This window comes from Nelusetta ayraudi, unplaced genomic scaffold (assembly GCF_046127955.1).
Source record: "Nelusetta ayraudi isolate G7.1 ecotype Tasmania unplaced genomic scaffold, CSIRO-AGI_Nayr_v1 ptg000011l, whole genome shotgun sequence".
Classification (NCBI taxonomy): Eukaryota; Metazoa; Chordata; class Actinopteri; order Tetraodontiformes; family Monacanthidae; genus Nelusetta; species Nelusetta ayraudi.
The window spans coordinates 5,749,049-5,772,594 of NW_027466061.1; the positions used below are offsets into that span (position 1 = coordinate 5,749,049).

Consider the following 23,546-nt stretch of genomic DNA (forward strand, 5'->3'; position numbering starts at 1 on the left):
GACCCGAAAAGTAATGACGATAATGGTTTCACTCCTAAGTGGCCAAACCTCCTTCCATTACAAGATTTAGTGCTCTAAACTGTAGTGCGCGCTTTGTGAAAACGGCTAATCCTGCTAATCATTGGCTGCAGGTGAACATTTTGCAATGAAATGAAGGATATTAAAACATTATTTTTTTGCTCGCCTCCTCTCACTGACTCCACAGGGAACACTCCTTGCTAATTAAATTTCATTTGTTTTTACTGGGGAAGGCTAGGTTTCCCCCAGTAGTATAACACACACCGTACCCTGGCCATGCAATCACACCTTTGTGTGCCACTGAACCACAACTGGGTTTCGCTCTCCTTTCACAGAGGCAGGGAATTATTCATTCAAAGCCTCAGCCGATACGAGATTCTTTGACCAAATTAAATCAACAAAGTATTCAGAAAGGAGGAAGTTGTGATTCAGCAGTGACTTCAAAAACGGTTTCATATGAACCTGCCAAATGCGATATCAGCTGAAAAAATAAATTACCAATTCTAAAACACGATTACAAATCTTGCAATCTTGCACAAATTTACACAAAAAAACATAAAGTTGCATCAGAGTATGAAAACCAAGGGCAATACAAAGTCAACACTTCCAAAGTCCTTTATTTATTGTCAAGATGGCTCATTCAAATCTACAGGGTTAAAGTCATACAATTATTTGAATGATCTTAAGCGTGGAATGATCTTTAGCTAATCGTGCGTCAACATATTTTTCTGAACAGGATTTAAGTACATGCAACCATTTCCTGGTGTGCAACTGACGGGACATTTGTAGAACCCAAGTTTTATTCTTCCACTATTATTATTTTTTAATAAATCCCTTAACATATAAGACAACCTACTGAACCTGCTGAACTACAAAGAACAGAGCAGTCTCTGCGGAGGCCACTGTTGGTGTTAACACACATCAGCTGCTTTCGTCTTTTGATGCCAAACGCAAAATGCTGATTAATTCCAAACAGGAAAACAAAATAAAGATGGTGGAGAGCGACCCCGATCGGTTTCTTCACACTGGACAGTTGAGTTCTTACTGGATCTATTTCTAATCAATCTCACAGTAGCATCAACATTCAAGCATTTTTGAAAGTGCAAAGTGTTGTTCGTTCCCGATGTTACAAGACAAACCCAATATTGTTGTGAGCGACTGTTGACGTCTGCAAATAAATAAAGCCTCACTGGCCTGGCAAATATGGAAATGTTGGAGCAGATGTAGGGCAACTTAAGACAACCGTTGAGTCGTTTCTGTGCTTTCTAGGGTTGAATAATGTGATGACGCATTTTGCTGTTGCTCCATGAGGCCAATTCCAGAGTAACAGTGCAGAGCTATCCTACATTGGGGAATTTCAAACAATCAAGCAGTTCTTCATATTTCACATTTACATAGCTGAAAATCAGCAGCTGGTCCTGTCGGGGGGGTTTTATTCCAACAGACCAAATCATTTCCCTGTGATAGGAGGACGCTGGGAGGAAAGCGAGACGCCACACCACGTGGTGTCCCTGCGTACAGGAGGGCAGATGGCGCTGGACTCAAAGTTAATGGTTAATGAAGCTTGGACGAGGAGCGAGGCACGAAGTTTGGCTTTTGGGTTCCAGAGGGGTCTTATGCATACAAACAAGATATTTTAAAAAAAGACACAATACAACTACTTAGGATGATTTAGCCTCTGTCACCGTCTGCCTCCACTTCCACAGCTCTGCAACCATCTGAGGAGAAAAAGAAATAAAAGGAATCTTTAAAAAGTAGGCACTAAAGGATATGTGGCAAAAACAAACTAAAATCTACTGCTCTTATTTTATCCTCTTAATTCAGGGTTGCAATAAAAAACACACATTGCGAATGCTAAAACCATGTACGACTCAAACCTTGGATTAGATCAAGAGGACTGAAGTCTTTTAGAGCGGTGTTAATATCAACATATACCAACATTCACACTTCTACTTAATTGTGCTGACATTTTTATCAGATGCGTCTTCACACAGGAACTCATCAAAGTTTTAGACTTGAAGGTCAATGCAAAGCCCGCACACTACTGGGAGCCAACAGGAATCCAAAATCTGCACATTTACAGCGGTAGCTGCTAGCAAGGTAGCTGCTAGCAAGGTAGCGTGTTTACACGTTTGATGGGAGACAACTTTGAATCCTACCTTAAAATCAGAGTTTTAAAACAGAACAGAGATTAAAGAACGGCTTAACCACAACACCAGCTCAGTAAAGCTGTCATCTACAGGCACTTACAGGAGGCTTACTTTAGGATAGACTCCACACACCCTTGTTATGATTGGCTGGCTAATCATCTCTGCCCTGAAGGGCTGTTCAGTATTACGAAGTAAGCAAGGTGTACTGCAACCCCCTCTGGTTCTAATCCACATTTTGGAGTTTTCAGCGGGAAACACATGCGCAACACAAAAACTCATGCAACGTCTTTCCAAGGCCGTAAACGTCTTTCCAATTGTAGGCAACTTCTCCGTTGAGTTGTAGTTCATTTGCATGCAACTTCCAAAGACTGCGGTGACCTGGAAGACTTGGAGTCTTCGCGGACACGCTTTGTTTTCACCCATAATGCTTTGTGAAATGCATGGTCACCACAGGTCTGACCAATGAGGAGCTCACATGTGGTTTTCTTTGGTCTCTGATGTCGTCCATAAAATAAATTTAGAAAACCAAATCACAAAGCCCCCAAATTAAAATGATAAAACACATCGACTTTCAGTGGGATATGTTAACATACAAAATGAATCTGTGTTCGTCCATCCACCTGGCCTAATGCCATGGAGAGACACTCAGACATGTTTTGATTAGTGTAGTGTGACTTGGTCAAGTCATTTCAGAAACAAATCTACTACATAAGACCACGACTGCAGGAGTGAGGCTACCGATCTTGAGAAATGATTTCCCCCAAAAAATAAAAAAAAAATAAAAAAATTTCCCTCACTCAGTCAAGGAAAGAAATATTGCACTATAACCTGACTGACAGGACCATGTTGCCCTTTTTCAGAAATTACAACAAACAGGTTTTTTGGTCGCTGAGTGCTAGGAGTGCAGTGCGATGCTCTGCCTTCACCTGACCAATACTCTGGCACTCTGAACATGTACTGTACCTTGGCATCTGAGACTTTGTAACCGTGCTTCAGGAAGTTCTCAAACTTGTTCTGGGCTTTAGGTAATGAGACTCCCTGAGGGGGGAGGAGGGGAGCAAAAATTAACAACACAAACTATGTAAATCCCCTTAACTTGTTGTAATTATGAATGAGGATATCGTGTGCTTCATAAGGAAGGCTGACCTTCTTCACTGCCTCCATCATCTTGGCCTGAATCTCAGGAACCGTCAAAGCCTCCTTTGGACTTGGTGGAGTTTTTGCCTTTCCTTTGGGCGTCTTCTCCTGCAAACATCCAGTTAGATAGAAAAATTGAACAAATTTAATTCATATTAATATTGTATGGTATTAGGCATTACAGTATATGTGTGGGTATAATTGCAGTTTCCCCTTGTGGGCTCCCTGCGGTTACCTGTTTCTTGGCGGGGGTGCTGGGTTTGGCACTCTTGCCGTTCTGAGCAGGTGCTTTCTGTTTGGACGGTGTTTGTTTGACCTGTGACAGTCAAATTAGCGGTCAGTCGATTCAGAGCCCAATACTTATTTTTACAGCAGGCCCCTGGTGTGGAGCTTACCTTCACAGGAGACTCTTCCTCCTCATCCTCATCATCTTCATCATCCCTAAATAAGGAAAAAAAAAGTTGAAATTTTATGAAGTAGTAACTACACACGTACAGACACGTGCGTGTTGAGATGCTACTTGACGCGAGCGGTTTATTCATAGACTAAATACTGAATAAACTGAAGCAGTAGTGGGTGTGAAAGTCACACTGAAAACCAAACGATTCCCTCAGCAGTGTGAGCAACGCAACACAAAGCTCCAGTATTGTCCTGTGAGCTCACAGAGACCAATGAGGGCCGTGGTGCAGCTAAATGATCTGAGTGTGACTCTCGGTTATGAGCAACATTTATCACACAAAGATATTTCTTGGGAACAGTGTTCAGCTCAACTCAATACTCACTCATCGTCATCGTCTTCATCATCATCGTCGTCGTCTTCATCAACTTCCATCTTCATTTTCTTCTGCAAGGACATTGACGGCGTGTTAAAGTGCTGCCCAGTTGGACCAACGGCTGAGGAGTTACACGGTGCCAAGCTGACAGACTGACCTGCGACTTGGATGCAGGAGATGCCGCGGGCCGCTTCTTCGACGTTTTGACGTCTTCCTCCTCTTCCTCCTCGTCATCATCGTCGTCCTCGTCAAAAGACTGATCAGCCTCCATCACTTTGGGAACGAGTCAGAATTAGAAAGTGATTTTAAACGTGACTGCAAAGACCAACGAGAGACACCGGGTTCCGCTTCTTTCCCTTCTAGAACACTTACTGATGAGGTGCTGCCCACTGATGTGAACTGGACCGGCGCCCGCTTTCAGACGGAACACTGCTGGGGGCATGATGGTGAATCCACCGAGACACACCTGCAGCACAGACACTCAGGTTAGCGTCGGTAGCGTTCACATCACAATAGGTCTGGGTTACTTGACAACCCCAAGGACAAACGTGGATCATTTAAAAAGTCATTTATTGGCATAAAAAAGACCTCACGAACAACGAGTTTTTCAATGTTAGGTTCTTTTGATAAAAAGATTACATTGATAATCACTGAACGCTGTTAATTAGAGAAGGAAAAACTAAAATCAATTGAACACTATTATTATAGGTTCATTATTTTGAAATGGGTATTAAAATATTCACTATGCAGTACAGAAACCCAGGGGTCAAACAGCAGGAGTTAGTGTTAGTGCGTTTCCATAATACATTCACCAAATTTAAAGTGAACTTATGAAACTTGAAAATGTGCTTGAAAAGTGAAAAAAATAAAAACTCAAGAGTTCTGTTTTCAAGTGATGAGAATTAACTGATATTATGTTGTTTCAAAATAATTCTCAATGTGCACTGCTTCATGTGCATGTGGTGCTCTTTCGGCCGGCCTTTACTTACACTTGGCAGAGAGGAGGGCTTGAGTGATACCAGTGCTGCCTTGACTGTCTGACCCTCTTCATCGGTTCCTTCAACCTCCACCATGTGAAGCTCATCCTTTGTGCTGGGGTCCACACAAGCCTGATTGACAGTGTCAAAAACACACCCTTCAGTTTCAGACAGTTTCTCAAACTAGTATTTGCACAGCAGCTGCAGAGTGTCGATGTACCATTCTGAGATCAAGCTGGTGTTCAAAGTCATCGTCTTCAGGGTTGAACGTCACATCCTTCCCAGCCTCCAGCACAACCCCTGATAAGAACACGTCAAACAGTCAGTAGACAGTATATGCATTGGGTACAATCAGAAGTAACTAACTAAGCTGTTTGATAGGGGCATCTGGGGGAAAAACTGGCGGGCTTCCGACTGTAAAGTGTATTACTTTAATATGAGCACCAGGGGGAGCAATCCGGAGAATCGATAAGACTGTTTGCACATGGTCTGAAATCCCCTTGATGAAAGGGGCCATGAAATACACCCTCACTGAACAATGCTGGGTATGAGTTAAGCAGCACAGTTACCTCCCACTCCCCCAGACTGCCTAATGTTAATGTAGATAAAGGCAAATTGCTCAGATTGGTTGCCTATTAATCTAAACTCATATATTATTAACATTAGTGGAACCTGTACAGTATTTTCAGTCGCAGACAACGCTGTGTAAAATTATTATTACTACTATAATTAATAATATTATCAAAGCCATTTTTATTTCGATCAAGTCCACAGAGGGAAATTGTACTGTTCTACCGCGGCATCCTTTATTGCAAAAGGTCATAAAACGATGCCAATAGAATCCGACATTGTACTGCAAATGGTACATTTTATCGTAACTTTTTAAAAAATATTCAATTCTAAAAGAAACACACATTTATTTGAAAATAGTGGAATTAGGTTAGGGGGTCAGCCAACTTGGGGAAAAAAAGAAGAAAAAAAAAATCACGAGCGGGTCCGCATGTTGGAACCCACGTTTGAGATGGATGTTACCGAGGGGACGCAAAATGACTAACTATGACTAGCCCGAAGCATGCTTTTATCGATTTTAGAAGCAGTTGTGTAGGCTGCAATATCTTTAGTTCTCAGCATCGTGTTAAAAGGCTACGAAATTCACGCACTTTGGAGTATCACGGGCGCCGCCATGTTGCTAACTTGGGCACGTGTGGCGAATGTTCCTGCAGCCTGGAGCCACGCTGCTCACCGGGACTCACTCACTCACAATCAGCCATTACATTACGACTGTTAACAGAGCAGCGCCTTCACGTTTAAATGATGAAAAACACGTCCAGGGTGGAGCTGTTTTCCCACTGAGCTTTAAAGCTTAGGACGAGCTGGATTTACTCCATTTTCTTGCTTTGATACAGCGCTCAAGCACGCGGACCAAAAAAAAAAAGGGGGGGGGACTGCAAAGAGATGACGAAAGAACTGGAATATCCTCTTACCGTAAAGGAAGGTCTGTGGGGTCATTCCTGGCTCGTCTAAACCGTTCATTTTTGGTGAATAAAACACTGACACGCAGCAGCTACCTGATGTGGACGGGCACTTGACTATTCCCACTACTCTACAGACTGACGCGACACTGACTCCGCCCCCTCTCGTCTTCTTCGTCGTGTTCTTCTTCTGTTCATGCTTGGGCGATGACTGGCAATATTTCAACAGCGCCACGCAGTGGATTACTGTTTAAATGCCTCATAATATGTTCTTGAAAGGCAAGGCAATAGGCAATGCAAGGCAACGGAAGGCAAGTTTATTTGTATAGCACATTTTAGACAACATGTGACTCAAAGTGCTTCACGTTAAAAACAAGATAAAACGATTTTATAGAAGAGAGACCATGTAAAATCAACACACAGCAAAATATTAAAACACATTGACATTAAAAATTCAAACTAAAAAGACCATGAGACAATAAATTAAATCACCACTACAAACATAAAAGATAAAGCAGGAAATTAAAAGCTGCAGAGCAGTGCAAGACACCGATTTGATAGAAGGCAGAAACAAATAAGAATGTGTTCAGTCTAGATTTAAAGATGCTGAGAGTTGCACTTTGCAGCCAGCTAGCCCGGACCAGTACATCCATGGCCCAGGCACAGTTAGTACTAACACCGACGCCTGGCTTCCCTCTCCAACATGTGATCGCTGAAGAATAAAAGCGAGGAACTCTCTACACTTGTTAAGCATGATGTGGGCAAGTCTCGACGTTACCTTTCCAGCTTCAGTCTCACAGTATGAATCCCTCCCCCTTTGCATAGCAATCTGGCCTCCTTCCAGCAATGGAAACAACCAGCACAATGGCACTAACTGGTTTAGATGCAGGGTGCTGAAAGACCAAAGGACTCACCAGGCTTCTTGAGCACGTTTAGGAATCGGCATGTGTTCTCAAAGCTCTGTGGAAGTGCTGTGGTGATTTGCGCTGAAATATATATATATATATATATATATATATATATATATATATATATATATATATATATATATATATATATATATATATATGTATATATATATATATATATATTTTTTTTTAAATAAAAATAATGATAGACACTTGTGGAACTCTAAAAATGTCATTTTTGCCAGGGTATCTTTATACTGTTGCAGGTCCAGCAGGAAACAAACTTTCTACTTCTGCTAATCAATCAACCTTTAATCATTTTACTTTTATTTGTGAAGCGCTAAATCACAAGGAAAGGTGTCTCGAAGCGCTTTGCACAAACAATGAAGAGCCAACTGAACCCTCCAGAGCAAGCAAGGAGTGACAGCAGTCAGGAAAAACTCCCCTGGAGGAAGAAACCGAGAGCAGATCCAGACTCCAGGGGGCAGTCATCCGCTTTGACCAGTTGGGGTGAAAAGGAAATACAAAAATGAAGAGAAAGAGAGACAGATATAAATAGAAGTAATCGGGGGCAGACAGCCTAGAGCGATTTCTTTTCTTGATGCAGTTACAGAACACCCCTTGTACACTCCCTGCCAAGACAGACAGACAGCAGAAATAAGCCAAACACAAGCAAACAACAAGAATTGTCATATTTATTTTCATTATGGCTTTAAAGTAACTTTCTGTTTGTGTTCTTTGACAAATCTGTTTCATATCAAGGTCAGAGCATATCAGAAACCAGAAGCTGTGACGTCACGCTCTATGTTTTGTACAGGGAAGAGGGGGAGGGTTGGGGGCAAGAAGCTCCTCCACAGACAGCAAAAAGAACAGTGATAAATATTTCAGTGCTTCAACGACCAGGCTACATCCTGGTGAGGTTTCTCCTATGGCAATGCTTTCAATCTCAACCTGACTCACAGGGACCATCTGCACCTACACACGCGTGTGACAGCATAGATCTGGTGTAGACCAAGGAGGCAGTGCCAGAGCCATCCTCGCCTTCGCCTACATTAAAGATTCTATAGCTGGCAATCAGTCCTTGCAGGATTATTTTGCACACACTCGGCGCAGGATTTCTTCAGGCGGAGGAGACAGCAATTGCAATCTGGTTAGTGGACGACGGCATTAAGGTTCAACTGCTTAAGTAATTTAATGTGTTGCTTGTTCTTAAAGCTGCACCTCTTTATTTATCTCAAACAATGAGAAATGTAATATAAGGCCCTACTGACCAGTCAGTAAATCATTTCATGGGGCTTCGCCTTAGCTTTAAAATTCTCTACACATTTGCCACGACACATTTTTGATGACACACTCATTTGACCACGAGAGCGAAGCAGCGGGCAAGAACACTTGCGCCTTTTCTTTCTGTTCACTTTGAATGACACTGAAAGACCGGCAAGCACACTAAAGACGTTCCTGTCGACGAGCATCAGACAAGAGTCCACAGGCACGAGGCAGCCGGGTCAACACAACAACACAGAGGCGACTGAACAATACATGACATTCAAACTATGCCGAACATGTAGACCACTTGATGCATGAGACACACACAGAAGTCCATATGGCCAAATTCCCCTTAACAAAGCCGAGAAATGTTTGGATGTTCTTTCGAACCCTATGTAAGAAATCATGCAATTATTTGGGCAAAAGGAGGGTGGAAAAAGCAGTTCTGCTGGTTGATCAATAGCATTTTAGCTAACAGATAGCTTCCACGCAGTTTTGTCCCCAGGCAGGAAGGGGAGGGGGGCAGGGGCGGGGGAGAGAGTCCACGTCTGCAGCATCAGTCCTTAGATTTGCGGAAAGCGCCCCACTGGTGTTATGTCGCCTTCGCTGCGTCGGTGCCACAGCCGGATGAGACGGGAACAGGACGAGCGGCCAGACGTATTGCACCCATGCACCCACCATATACACGCACTGACACGGAGCCCTCTGGGGTTTCTTTGTCGCCTTTGTCCCTTCCGCCGTCCTACATCACGTTTTCAAAGAGCTGCATGGATCTCATCATGGTCTCATCCTGCGGGGAAGATGAGAGGATACATGAGGGCAGAACACTGGCATCAAACGGCACCCCAGCGCGAAACTGGAAGTGCAGTTGGCTGGTAAAAGCCTCGTGGACGCAGTGATTTTACAAGAGCAGACAACTGAGATGGAGGGCGACACCTACCTCCTGGCAGGCTAAAACAAACTCCTCCAGCGTCACCACTCCATCTTTGTTTTTATCCATTTTCTGAAGCCAAAAAAATGCAATTTGTGAAGAGAGATTCTATGTTTCAAACAGGAACACTTGATCTAGCACCAGTGAGACACGAACCTGAAAGAAGGCATCCACATGCTGTTGCGGGACGTCCCCCTTTAGCGCAGGGTAGGTGAACTTCCCCATCATGTCGTAGATTGCCCTCACAATCTCAGTCATTTCCTGTGCAGAGATTTGAAAGATTTGATGGTGTTGCGACTTTTCTAATCTCACGATGTAGCAATGTTTCAAGTCTGAAGTCTGACCGCATTTGAATCATGGCAAATAAACTGGTCCAAACTGCCTTGGAAGGCAACAGGAAATAGAAAAAAGAAGAAGCAGGGACTGTTAAAGCAAGGTCAGCAGCTACTGAAGAGATTAGCGCAGATGCTGCAGCAGTAGCTGGATAGTAAGAACCAGTTGGGAAATTTATCGAAGAGCAAAGAAGCTTCTCCTGCACCATCAAACTGGCTCATCAGCAGTAAAAAAAAATTCTGGACCTTCTGCTCTGAATGCGACAGACCGGAGGTTTGTCCAATCACCTGCCAAGTATGTTTGGAACGGCCCCCATCGTTCCTTTCCAGATGGATGTGTGAAACAAATCCAGCAGATTTAGAAAAGGTTTCACCTGACAGGCCAGACTGCTCTGATACGACATGAACCATAGTCTCACCTCCCTGTTGATGTAACCATCTCTGTTTATGTCGTAAAGATGGAACGTCCATTCCAGTTTTTCTCTCAATGTTCCCCGCAGCAGTATGGACAGCCCGGTGACAAAGTCCTGCAATCAGTGGGGACAAAAGCCATGATTACATTCCAAATTCTTCGACAAGAAATATATACCTTGGGACTTTCAAATACTCAAAATCATGTGCACAGGGGATTTAGTTCATCACACACCTGCTAACTAAATGAAGATATTGGTGGTTTGAAACTATAAGATTGTAACCGATAGCATTAACCCAATCTTATCAAATAGGATCTGAATTACAAACAAACCGAGACAAACAAAGACCCTCTGCGTCTGCGTGCAAAGCTCTATTCGCCTTGCATCTGTCTTTACCCTCAGGCACCGAATGCAAAGCGACAACATCGGCCAAAAAAGAAAGTGGAATTTGCGTGTTTATCAGCAAACTACAACTCGTAATCCGCCGTATCAGCCCAGCTTGAAGCTATCTGCTCTCCGGAAAGCAGCCCAAAAATAGGACAGATGTTGTGTAGGTGACTCACAATGCAGCCTTGACTCAGACCGTTAACATACTCAGGCAAAATGAGGAAACAAACAAACAAAACTTCCACATTATAAAACACTCAGTGAGCGCGTCTACTTGAGAAGTTATTAGTTTTTGCTTACCTTAAATTTGATAGAGCCGTTGTTTGTCGTGTCAAATGCATTGAACAAGTAATGGGCGTACATGCTGGCATCTGCAACACCATAAAGGGACACATCAGGCTTCTCGGAGAATATAATGGCACGTGAGAAGAAGAGAGCAATAAAACACGATGCGTTACCTCCATGGGGGAAGAACTGTGCGTAAATGTGTTTGAAGGTCTCCTCGTTTACCACACCGCTCGGACATTCCTGTCAAGACAGAAACATTCAATCAAGATGAGCAGTACATGTGTTCACAACAGGAATGTGTCCTTGTCAGTGTCAATCACAAATGCTGTGATCAACTATTCATTTTGACTCTTTTATTACATTGGCAAATGTGAGACTTTCATTTGATTTAGTTTTAAATTTCTTTTTTTTATTAGATTATTATTATTATTTTATTAGACTAACAGAACCTTTTAAACAATGGATCTCATTCAACTGTTTCCTATGTCATTCAGGACTGTGAGAGTCTGAGCACACACACTTTATCAAGAGCATCGTTTTTAGGTGAGTTGGGATTAGGATGAGCGGAATCTAATTCTCCACCGTATGCCCCACTAGCTAAGTAGCTCGCTATCAAAATGTAAATTACATTTTTAAACCCCCTGTAGAGAATCTGCAGCTCCTGTTTGGTGAAGTTACTCTGGGCCTCCAGCTGGTCCAAACCCTCTGGCCTGTGGCAAACCGTTGTCATCTCCAGCTCGTCGTCGGCTTTATCTGCAGGGCAGCGAAAGAGACGGGCAAGAGAGGAATTTAACAGGGTCGGCATCATATGTTCATGAGAAAAAAGGCTACAAATGCTTTAACAATTTTGTTGAAGAAACAGCAGGAAACAGCAACAGAATGATCAACCAGTAGGACGGCGGCAACAGCATCTGACATGATGAGAGAGTGAGACAGATTGGCCATCAGTTTCCCCCTCAGGAGTTACAGGATTTCATTACCGGCAACACGGGGCCCAAGTATTGGCTGCTGTGAAGATGGATGGCGGTTAATGATGCGGGGACTCCAGATTCAGCTGCAGGCAGGTGTTTGTCTCGCTGATGTTCACGTTCCCCCCCGACGTGAGTCACCACGGTGAACGCACTGGGCGCAAACTCATGAGTTCTCCGCGTGAACAAACATCCAGGAGGAGACATCAGCAGAGAGCACTCTAGGGAGGTCTGTCATGACATGCGTGCGTGCACGGTGTTGTGAAAAGGAGGGAAAAAAAACAAACAAACCGAAGAGCTCGCTCGCATTTGCACGATGCTTTTCTTCTGACCACCTTCCGCAAGTCGACTCAACTGCTGCCTCACGAGAGGAGAGTCAGAGTCTCTCCAACCAAACACGCTGAAAAATTCATTTACACGGTGGATCCTGCTGTTAAACCGACTGCGAAATAACAACACAGTCAACACAGGATACTATCCGTCTGTGTTATAGGTGATCTTTCATCTGGGTGTTTCTTGGTCTGATGCGTTGCATTGCATCATAATGGATTGCACTGTGTCGTTAGCTCCCGATTGTATAGAATCACGTCATATGTTTTGTTATATCACATTGTACCATATTGCATCTTATCGATTTGCATTGAACCGTATACTGCAGCATCACATCATGTTGTGTCTTACAATGCATCGTATCACATTGCATGATTCTTGTGTTGTAGCGTATCACGATACTATATTGCGTTATATCGTATCATATCGTTGTGCATTGAATGCATCATATTGTCTTTTATTGCATCACATCACTTTGTATTGCGTGGCCTCACTTCATCTTGCGTTGTATCATGTCGCATTGCACCGTATTGTATGGAATCATTTGCATCATAGATCGCGTCTCATCGCATCGTATTGTATCATATCGTTTCATATCACATCGAGGCATTGCATTAACTGCATGGGTCGGTTTGTAGAAAAACCTTCTTGCAAACCTTCCAGAATATTCACATCCAAAAGCGGTTTAATAAATGGAGGTTAAAATGAGCAACACGCCTGCTTCTTAGATGGCAGTGATGACTCATTTCAGTCTTCACCAGCCCCTCCCACCCCAACACACACTGTGTCAGTGCTGCATAGACTTCTAGAGGCCACACTCTATGAGATGTGACCTGAATTGAGTATCCAAGAAAACCCACTTTGTGTAAAAGGGTATGACAACACATTTTTGGGCACTGCTTTTTATTTCAGACAAATTAAGGGTTAGGGTTAGGGTTATTTTTGTGGACGAGTAGATTGTTAATGCAATGGTTTACGGGAAAACGTTAAAGCATATGGTGACTTACATTGTTTGTCACATAAGGCGGTAAGTTCTTCCGCTGTCTTTGGATGACAAGAGGAAGAATTGAGCCTGTTATTTGCTAAGTGTCGTTTTTAAACTAGACAAACGCTGAAGCCTTTGTGACTGATGCTAGTGCTAAATCTAAATATTGATTGAAAAGGAAGTCAGATACATAGATCAAATAGAGTTGGTATGCTTGAGTCTAATGCCTTGACCTCTCACTGTTTTTGAAATATTCATTCCAAATCATCAGCTTAGCACAGAACACGTGTTTGTTGTTTCTTGTGATTTTCCCTTCAGGTTTCCTCAGGCCCCTTCAGCCACACCGGCTCCCCTGGGGGATAAACAGGATCGATGGGTATGAAGAGCGCTGATTGTTATGGATCGGCTGGTTTAGAAAATATGGCAATTGCTCTCGCTTCGTTAATTTCATCGTGCGTCAATAGCAGTCACTCGTGACAAGACGAGCTAAACGGCAAAAGGTACCCGGGGGAAGGAGGCGTCTGTGTTACTGTGGACGTGGCGGCGTAACCCGAAGCGGATGGAATGAAATGATAGTGAGAGAAGAAAGCAGGCAGAGGTGTTGATTGGGGTGAGACTTCTGGGAAGAGAGGGGGCGGAGGTGGCGGTGTGCAAAGGAAAAAAAAAGCTGCGAGGATGAGAACACGTAGCATATTGTGCGGTGAAGATAACACATGACACTTCAAGGACGTACAAAGACAATAGAAACACATCTGTTGTTTTATGAAACATAATTAAAAAAAAACAACAAAAAAACAAACCCTGACATAATGATTTTTGGATTTAAGTGCCTGGGAATTTAGAATATTACTTGCAAATTTCTGAGAAGAAGATTTTGGAATCATCTGATTAAAAGATTATAAACCGAGGGATTTATTTTCCTAAAGCTTTTGCAGCGGAGGCGGCGCAGTCTCTGCTATAACTCACTCAAGATGGATATTAGTCAGACAGGCCTTGGTGGAAATGGTTCAACAGCTGCTCTGAGCCATGGACATTCATCAGAGAGAAACACAGAAGCTTCTATCCAGTGCTGGAGTGGACACTCGCCTTGCTTCTTTTCTCATAATTGAACGAGGCATCGCCTGATTTTATTCCTTTATTTGCAGTAGAGCAGTAATTCCACTCCAATGCGCTGCAGGGTCGTAATTAGCTCAATAGTCTTGTATTTCTTAGCAAAAACACAGGCATAAAGCCTCATTTGATTTTTCTTTCCACTTAGAGGCCCAATGTGAAGGATTTAGCAGCATTTAACAGGAAGCACTATATTAGCACAAAATATTAATAAGGACAAAGGTTTTTCCGATGCCCCGCTGCATCCATTATCGCTCCCTCTTCTCTCGTGTAAGAACAAGGTCTTATTAAAAGCAAATCTAAATTGTCAATGTCAGTGACTACAACAGTGACTGTCTAATGTAGTCACTTCTTAACCTATCATAAAAAAAGATCAGTTTTAGAAACCCACATCACTCCATCAATCTCAAATCAATTTTTCCACATGAACAGAGGTTTCTCTATTAACTTTGTTCAAAACTTTCATCAAATTCCCCCTGTTGAGTGTCATTTGAGGGTTATTCTCAACACCACTTGTTGGTGGAACAAAATAAAACACTGGAATCTAGTGGCTGTCCCTTTTGTCTCTTTGTGACTCGCACGATTAGCATGCATATGGGACACAAATACCAGGCACAGTATCAGGAAAGATCAGCTACTTTGGCTTTTACAGTGTCAGAAGCGGGTGTTGTGTTCACCTGCTGTCACCTCGCTCATTGCGGTGCCTCGTGCAGCTTAAATATATCTCGATTATTTGTTTCCAAAGCCTAAATTGTTCTTTCCTTTTTTTTTGTGACCCTTTGCACCAACCGCAGCATGGGGGTGAAACTTCGATACGAATCAGGACGACCTCAGTGTGTTTGCCTCAGAGTCATTTCCCCGACAAAGGAGAAAAGATTCCACCCCCCCCCCCTCGTGATTCAGATCAGATAGCGAAGCACGGCTCTTATCCAGTGTGGGAAAAGTCATCTCCCCTTGCCAGTTCATGTGTTTTATCGCTACTTCATGCTGCTATAAATTCATCATCTAGCCAAGCGGGGGACTGTTCACACTTCCCTCCTCTGCCCCTACAACCCAGTCTCCATGACAACGGGGATCTCAAGCATTGGGCCGGGTAGAGGTATGATATGTGAGCTGCGTGTTAATTCAGACGCTCTCCCCTCAACCCTTCCACCGCTCCTCCTGCTCTCCTCCACACACACACACACACACACACGATTCTTGATTGGAGGGTAGTGTTGCGGCTTTCCGTCCATCTCCAGAGGACACAGCCATTGGTGTGTTTTTTGTGTTCCTCCTGATGGTGTGCTGCACCTCACCCCAAACTGCTTTCTCTCCCTCCCCTCCCTCCCTCGCTCTCACCCTTTTCTCCCCCTCACTCTCTCTCTTTTCACCACTTCTTCCTCTCACTCATGCATGTATTTTTAAAGCACCACTGGTTCTGCCTTTTTTTTGTTGCACCTTTACACGTGAGCGGCGCTATCTTCCTCCACACAAGTTACGTTCCCGTACAGCCCGCATTCGGATTTGCTTTTTGAATTATTTACATGTGTTCCCAGGACATATCATGAACACCGTTGCATGGATGTTGCCTCCCTATGTTGAATCAACATGCACACAGCACACGAACAGCAACATAAACAAACTTTATCCTGTTTTTTTTTTTTTTTTTCTTTACACATTATTATGAAACATCTTTCTGTTTGTTCTTTTCCTGAGGTTACTGTCGCTCTTTGTTGCTCTTTTGTCTCCTCCCCTCTCCATCCCTCCCTCCTGCACTTACGTACCTCTCGACGGTCTCCTCTGCTTGGTCTGCATGGTCAAAGTGCCCACCACTGCACCCATGTTGTCACTGTGGAAACCAAGCGCGGCCAAACAAATCCAGAGAGCCACTCAGATTGTGTTTTCTGGTCCTGTCAGTCCCTGGCGGTCCAGCCTCTGCAGCTGTGGGTCTTTCCCCCCCCTGTTGCTTCCTCTGGCCGCTCTCCGATCTGTCAGCGAAGGAGCGACTCCCTCGTCTTCCCGCTGATTCTGAGCTCTTTCTCCAAACAGACGCGCAGAGTCAGAGCTGCTGCCTGCGCCACTCCCTCCGCTCTGTGCGCCTCACACTCATCTGTCAGTCTTTCCCGCCCCTCCGCTTCCAGCCTCACACACACACACACACACACACACACACACACACCCATACCCTCCTGTGTTATTGTGGGGTGCTGGTAACCAAGGCTGCAATGCACGGCAATGACCTCGCTGACAAGTGAATGATAGCAGGTGAAGGTTGAGCGTTTAAATCTGTCACACACACTTCATGCGCTCGCTGCTCCTCTGGGAGCGACACTAAAACGTTTGCTGCATGCGCTCGCACACACACACGCACACACACACACACACACACACACACACACACACACACACACACACACATACACACTGGTTAATGATGACTGGGGCTCAACTAGCCCCCTGCTCCATGAACTGGTGGCAGGCGGATCGGTTGAGATATCGATGATATTGATCCTATTGGGATCGATACCATTGATGCGGAATTGATACTTTTCCCCCATGTTTAATCAAATAATAGAAATAATGGCTAGACAAACAAATCCTGATCCATGCTCAGAAAAAAATTCTGTCTGACATAAAAGCTTTATTCTCAAGGAAAACAAATATCAGTATTGGTGTTAGTATCAGTTATTTTTTGGCTCTAGAATTACGATTGGCATAATGAAATCCAATCGTGCCGCCCCTTGTGTGTCAACTTGACAGCGCTGTCACCTCGCACTTCCTCTATGGGCGACAACACAGAAATTGCGCTCTTTTTCTTTCAGTGTAACAACGTCACAGAGGCGTCTAATATTCATGAGGCGGCTTTGATTTGAACCGGAGACACTGTGTGCACAGCAGGAAGGAAAGTACAGAGTGATGTTCCCTCGTCTCAAGTGGGCCACCAGCCAGCTTGAAAGCAGACCAAACAATAAATAAGCATGAAATATACTACAACTCATTCAGCAGAGCAGCTCATATTCATATTATATTAGTCTGTATTGAAATTGAAAACATTTAGGGGTAAAAAAAAAGGCTGCAGAAGGATTGTAAAGCCTGCCTGAAGAGGTACTAACTGTGGGGGAAGAGACAGGAAAAACTCTCCAACAGTCTGAACTGTATAAAACAACTATACAAAGAAAAGAAAATGTTGCGCTCGCTCAAGTTTTGTTTCGCGTTTGTCTTTGCAGAAGTACTGCTCTGAAGCTAGACACGCAGGTAATTGGTGTCTCAAGTTAAACACAATACTTCTGGCATGTGTGCATGCGATTCGCTGAGGCGAAAGCCAAGATAGGAACTCAACCATCCGATGATTCATAAAACATGCAGCCCTGCATAATGCTGGTCAGCCTCGCACCTCATCTCACGCTAGGGATGCTACCTCTCCCTGAAAGTGCTCTTCCCTTTTAACTCTTTCCTTCATTTAAGCAAATTGCTCTCGCATTCAGGCCCGCATCCGAGTTAGGGATCGCCATCTGTCTGCATGCTAAAAATGGCAAACTAGGGGGTAGTACAACGCTCTTTAACACAACGGTAAATAGGCCCTTGTGCGCGCACGCGCACACGCACGCACACACACACACACACACACACACACACACACACACACACACACACACACACACACACACACACACACACACACACACAAGCAGGCTGAGAAACTGAGAATAAAGTTTCAGATTAAGTGCAGAAGTAACCCGTCATAATCCCCCATGACAGATGCCAACGGCATGACAGATGACGGCCTTAAATCTCAAATCGGCATGAACACACAGCGCTCACTTCATTATACTGTTTTCTTTTGGCCAGCAACAACACCAACAAAAAAGGGGCCACCAGCCACAAAAGTTCCCAGCAGGCTGCAGTGTGTCCACAACTGACCTCCCCAATCCCGAGACTCTCTGCGGTCCTCACACACTGGATTCCCACCAACTAGTCACTTTTCCAACAGTGACGTCTGTGTTTTTTTTGCTCAGAAGAAGTGCAATGAGCCTGCACTATATACTATAAATAATAACAATCTGCTATCAAGTGGTGGAAAAGTCTCCATACTATTGCTTTACTTTTCTAACTAGATGGTCAAATGAACAATACTTTGTGAAAACTGGAACTGTGCAGTTTAAGACTGAACTTTAAACTGAATTTAAGAGACATCTGTATAACAGAATAGAATAGAGTCCATACACTGTAAAGTATTAAAGCAACCAACAGTTGAAGTAGACTAAGTCCCTCTAAGAAACTGTGGTGAATTCTTCTGGTGGATTCAGGTGATGTAGATGTTGAAGGAGTCTTCACTGACACAGACTTAGTTGGATAAAAACTGGTTTATTTCAAAGAAGTCAAGAGTCAGACAGGCACCATGGAAAGCCTGGGGATGTCTCTGGGCCAGATGTGAGCAACTCCGATGATGCTTTGTTCCCATCACCTTTTATACCTCCCAGCAACCAGGGAGGAAGATGCTAGAAGTGGGGGAGAATGTATACATTCCATAGTTGCACCCCCAATGACCATCTGGTTTCAATTTGGTGGACGTTGGCAACAACATTGACGTCCTTAGGGAAGGAGTGCAGCAGCGGGTTCACTGCTGAGTTCACATCAGGCCATACACATAAGAACACATGAGGTCATATGCATAGATTCAGATACTACAAAACACAAACAAAAAACAAAACAAAACAAATACACGTGTTTGTGTGTGTGAGCATGAGGGAGAGACATTAGATTAAAAAAAAATAATCTAGTAATTTTTATATTTCTCTTAAATTCTAGTAATGATAAAAATACACGAAACGTTTTTCATTCACAAAAATATTTTTTAAGTAGCAATGAAACCATATCACATGGCTGTCAGCTACTCAGGCAGCCGCCTCATGCGTTTTGTTGTAGTGTAACGCTTTGAACAACAGAGGGCAGTGCACAACAACGTATCAACAAGGCAACGGTCAGCACCTGGATAACGTCTGCCAAGGCAGCGCTGTAAATGGCTGAATAAACGAGGAGCAAAATTCACTTTACAGCTCACAGGCATGTGCAGAAGTTGTGGCACCTCACGCACACAGGAAGTGTATCAGCTGTCGTCATAGCAACAGTTTACAGCTACAAACAGACAGAGCAGAAACGTGAAATTCACGATCACGTATGTGACCGTAAGAAGAGAGAGGGAGACGAGAATTTGGATGGAGTCACACAAAGGGGAGATAAAAATAAACGGGGACGCCCGTGGTTACGTAAGCTTGTAGTGAGGTGATGTGAAAAATTAAAAGCGGAGATGCTCAAGACGAGGAAGAGGAGAGGGACGATTCTGGGGGGACATACAGTACGGAGTTCCAAGTTTGATGTTGAGTTTTTCAGTCAAGTCATTGGCTGTAGGTTTCCGCTGTGTAGCGTGAAGAAAATAGTCGGAAATGAAAAGACACGTCAAGGGCAAGTCAAGCTGCGGTACTAGTAGGTGGCAGTGTGTTCAGCATTTATATTACTAGTATATTTCGTTCATTTGTTTTTAAGTATCAATGGGATTCTCACGTAGTGATTAATAACTGTAATGATTATCAACTTTTAACAGTAAAAATATAATGAGCCTTATTTCAATTGCAGCACGTTTTACTCTCGAAAAACACAATAAAAGACGAAAAAGGGGTACAGGCTAAGAGCTCTCCTAAAGATGTGTTTTAAAGATAGAACCAAGAGAGGTCACAGACGGAGCTGAGTTAATATCCCCAAGCAGGTCGTTCCAGGGCCTCAGGGCCAGAACTGAGAACACTTTGTCCTCTTAATTAGCATGTACCTTGGGGTTACAGCTAGAGATAGAGTTGGTGTCAGATCATGTAAAGGCCAGGGATTTAAAAAAAAAACAACCCAAAAACCTGTCTTACTACACGGTCTGTTACCAACTTTTGCACAATGCCTGAATGAAAACAGAGAGAACATCAGCAGTAAAAGGCAAATATGAGTAAATATCAGAATATCCACGAAAGACAATCAGCTTAAGCCTTGAGGCTCCATTTAGGAGCCAGCCAATGGCATTTAAAGGTCTGAAAATGAATATAGATGCTGCATTTTTTTAAGTGGAGCGAAGGACAAAGGTCTATAAGCGCACTTTCACCGCTCATGTTTACACATGCAGCGGTACAAGTTTTGACTGTAGCCCACAGAGCTGTTTGCGTGTCTGAGACGACCCCACGCCACCGACACCCCCCCATCTTCAAACTCTATCTGACATGCATGCGTGCGTGAAGCTGAGTGTGCATGCTTGCATGTACCCGTGTCTCCCATCGTGCATACGATAGTATGCAGATCCCTTGCACGGTGTGCAAGAGGGGACTCCGAACACAGAACAACATTCGGGCAGTCGCCGCAAAACACGCACAGCAGCGCTGCGTCAGGGGACTTTCATGTTCAGCGGAATTCACACTTCATTTCACCTACGTCCGCTCTTTCGAGGACACTCAGGTCAAGAGAACAGGTCTGCATAAATGATTACGGCACAGAAAGGCCAAGATGTGCCCCTTCAATAGGCACCGTAAACATATCTGCAGACACAGGTTCCTTAGTTCCTGTGCTCGGTCAATTTTTTTTTTTTTTTGTCTTTAGGTTCAGGAGACAGAATCTCTCAAGGTCTGTAAGAGCCAAAGAGCTGCCACTTCTTGAAGTCATTGTGAATATACAGTAACAGTAAGCGCTGCCTTTGCACAGAGGGAATGTTTAAACATGAGAGCAACCTGCCCATATATAATTACTTTGGTAATTAGGACGAGCGCATGAAAGATTAGTTCCCTTTGAAAGTCACTGGAATTAATTTGCACACAAAAAGGGAAATGCAACCTTTCAGCTGAGAACGCTAAAGATATGTGGTGGCAGTGCGTGACCTAGATTGTTGAAACCATGTAGCTGTAAATTGGCCCTGTTACTTCCAGGACAGTACAGTTGCAGACAAAGATAGCCACTTAGAATGCTCGTCCACTGTGAGGATTTTTTTGGTCACCATTTTTCATTTCTTGAGATTATTGTCCACTCAACTAAACATTTTATTAGTAGTAGGAGTTTTAATATTCTATTTATTATTGTCAACTACTAGTTGTGCCCATTAGGCATGAGTGTCTGCGGGTACAAGAGCACCGTCTGGTTGTAAAGAATTGTGATGAGTCTGATTGCAAACGCCTGTTCTAATTTGACAAGTGAATCATCAGACTGGTTGCCATGGAGACAGAAAGAGAGAAACAGGTGAAGCTAATCTGGTTAATTACAGCTGTTGGTTTAGAGGCATCCCATCAGCTGAAACCTGGCAAAACCAAACAGGAAATAACCTGCAATTTCAAAGTAAAGCACTTATCTCATGCGCTTCTTTTTTTCTTCTTAGCAAAACACTACCTAAAAACATGTTAAAATCATATACTATCAGTTGTTGTAATTATTATAATTATTCATTATAGTTAACAAACTTCTCAAATACATTTGAAACCGGTCTTTGTTTATCCAAATCTTTGGCCCCCATCTTTAATTCATGTCTCGGCAGAGTTCCTTTGTTGCGGGAAGGAGAGCCGCTATGTGACAGACCTGGCACTGCACTCATACTTGCAATGACTCTGCATTTGTGGTTGTTGGTTTTTTTTAAACAGCTGAGGTGAAAAGCTTTTAACGCGGACACGATGGACGCCACAAGATGCTGGCTGCAGTGCAACTGTCAGGTCACTGTCAAACTCTTATGAATAAAAGGCCTGGGTTGCAATGGTTCTACTACTCCAAACAAATCTGTATCAATTGCTAAGATAAAAAAAAAGCAAAAAAAGTTATTTTCCCTCATGACACAGTTTTGTTTGTATATCTGGAAACCCCAACAGATTTGAATGTGCAACATTTGCATATAAACTCACTGATAGCACAGCTGCTGAACAGAAAACACCTTGGAGGGAAATTATAGAAAACAGAAAACATTAGAGGAGGAATAGAAATGGAATCACTTTCTAAACATAACAATCCGAGCGTGTTTCAGACAGGAAAACACATGATTGAACAAGGTTTTTGGTTTGGTGTAAAAGAATCAAAGTCTCGTTGCAAGGTAGTCAGAATACGTGCGGGGAAGTGAATGAAGCTTACCTTTTGTGAGGGTCCCTGACACCAATCTCTGCAAGGACTGCATCAATTTGAGCAGCCCCTGCCTGCAGCGGCTGGTACAGCCAGCCATCCTGAGCAAGAGGCAGTGGCTGACGGATCTACACCTGCACTTTTCTCACCCCGCAAAAAAAAAAAAAAAAAAAATAATAATAATAGATATGACCCCAAGTCAGTTTCCCAACTTTCTCTAAGCAGTTTCTCAGAGGTTTAAAAATTGAGATATTGATATGGAAAAGCCAAAAATGTCAGTTGCTCCTCACAAAAATAAAATTAGAATCCGGGTAAAATAGATTCAGGTTCATTGTGCGTTCCAACACGCTGCCACACACTAGCAGTGGGTCCGCAGGTTCAGATGTAGGTTAAGAAGCTGCAACTGCCAACGCAGCTTCAGTTTGGCAAAGATGTCGATTGGAAATAAAAGAACACAGACACCCACAAACAAAAGAAAATTTTAAAGAGAAAAAAGCAAAGTCATGTTCCGCTGAACATCATGAGCCGGATGATGAATTATTGACTGGATTCCAAAAGTACACCGTGGAGATTTCAGGAACTTCTGTTCATCCAAGAAGAAGAAGAAGAAGAAGAAGAAGAAGAAGAAGAAGAAGATGCAAAGTCCACTTCCCTTTTCCCATCTGTTTGTATCTGACTCCTTTCCCTCTTCTCCTCCTCTTCCCTCTCCTCTCTGGTGTGGTGAGGGAGCGGCGTCTCTTCCAGTGCCAAGATGTTTCAGTGTGAGGTTTTTCTTCCCGAGCTGCGGCGGGAGCCCCTGCGGCTGCGGTGTGTGGAGGAGCTGCTGATGCTGCCAGCAGCCACCACTGTACACGCCCCCCTCCTCTTTTACTCCCTGCTTCCTCTCTTCTTCCCTCCCTCCCTCCCTCATCTCGCTCTGGTGCCTCCTCACTCTCAGTCTGGCTGTCGCTCAAACCTTCTTCCTTTTTTAAAATATTTTCTCTGTTTTTGCGTAATCC

General features: G+C 43.5%; 2 protein-coding genes across 5 annotated transcripts; both read right to left on the bottom strand.

The window, feature by feature from the left end:
- Positions 1–615: 615 nt before the first annotated feature.
- Positions 616–6,697, bottom strand: npm1a (nucleophosmin 1a). Its single transcript, XM_076020274.1, has 11 exons — positions 6,540–6,697; positions 5,276–5,355; positions 5,068–5,187; positions 4,451–4,544; positions 4,236–4,351; positions 4,088–4,149; positions 3,701–3,746; positions 3,541–3,621; positions 3,315–3,413; positions 3,132–3,206; positions 616–1,736 (listed from the first exon to the last, which is right to left on the bottom strand). Exons 1-11 carry the CDS (start codon positions 6,586–6,588, stop codon positions 1,680–1,682), a joined length of 879 nt encoding a protein of 292 aa, XP_075876389.1. The 5' UTR covers positions 6,589–6,697; the 3' UTR covers positions 616–1,679.
- Positions 6,698–8,116: 1,419 nt separating this feature from the next.
- On the bottom strand, positions 8,117–23,333 carry kcnip1b (Kv channel interacting protein 1 b). Of its 4 annotated transcripts, none has more exons than XM_076020258.1 (8): positions 22,561–23,328; positions 11,681–11,805; positions 11,223–11,292; positions 11,065–11,135; positions 10,384–10,491; positions 9,789–9,893; positions 9,642–9,704; positions 8,117–9,491 (listed from the first exon to the last, which is right to left on the bottom strand). In XM_076020258.1, the coding sequence occupies exons 1-8, from the start codon at positions 22,646–22,648 to the stop codon at positions 9,444–9,446; spliced, it is 678 nt and encodes a 225-aa protein (XP_075876373.1). In that variant the 5' UTR covers positions 22,649–23,328; the 3' UTR covers positions 8,117–9,443. The 4 variants fall into 4 exon arrangements, with proteins under 4 accessions (XP_075876373.1, XP_075876374.1, XP_075876371.1 ...); XM_076020259.1 differs by lacking the exon at positions 22,561–23,328 and adding an exon at positions 16,212–16,519; XM_076020256.1 differs by having other exon boundaries at positions 11,065–11,292; positions 22,561–23,333.
- Between the last annotated feature and the right edge of the window lie 213 nt (positions 23,334–23,546).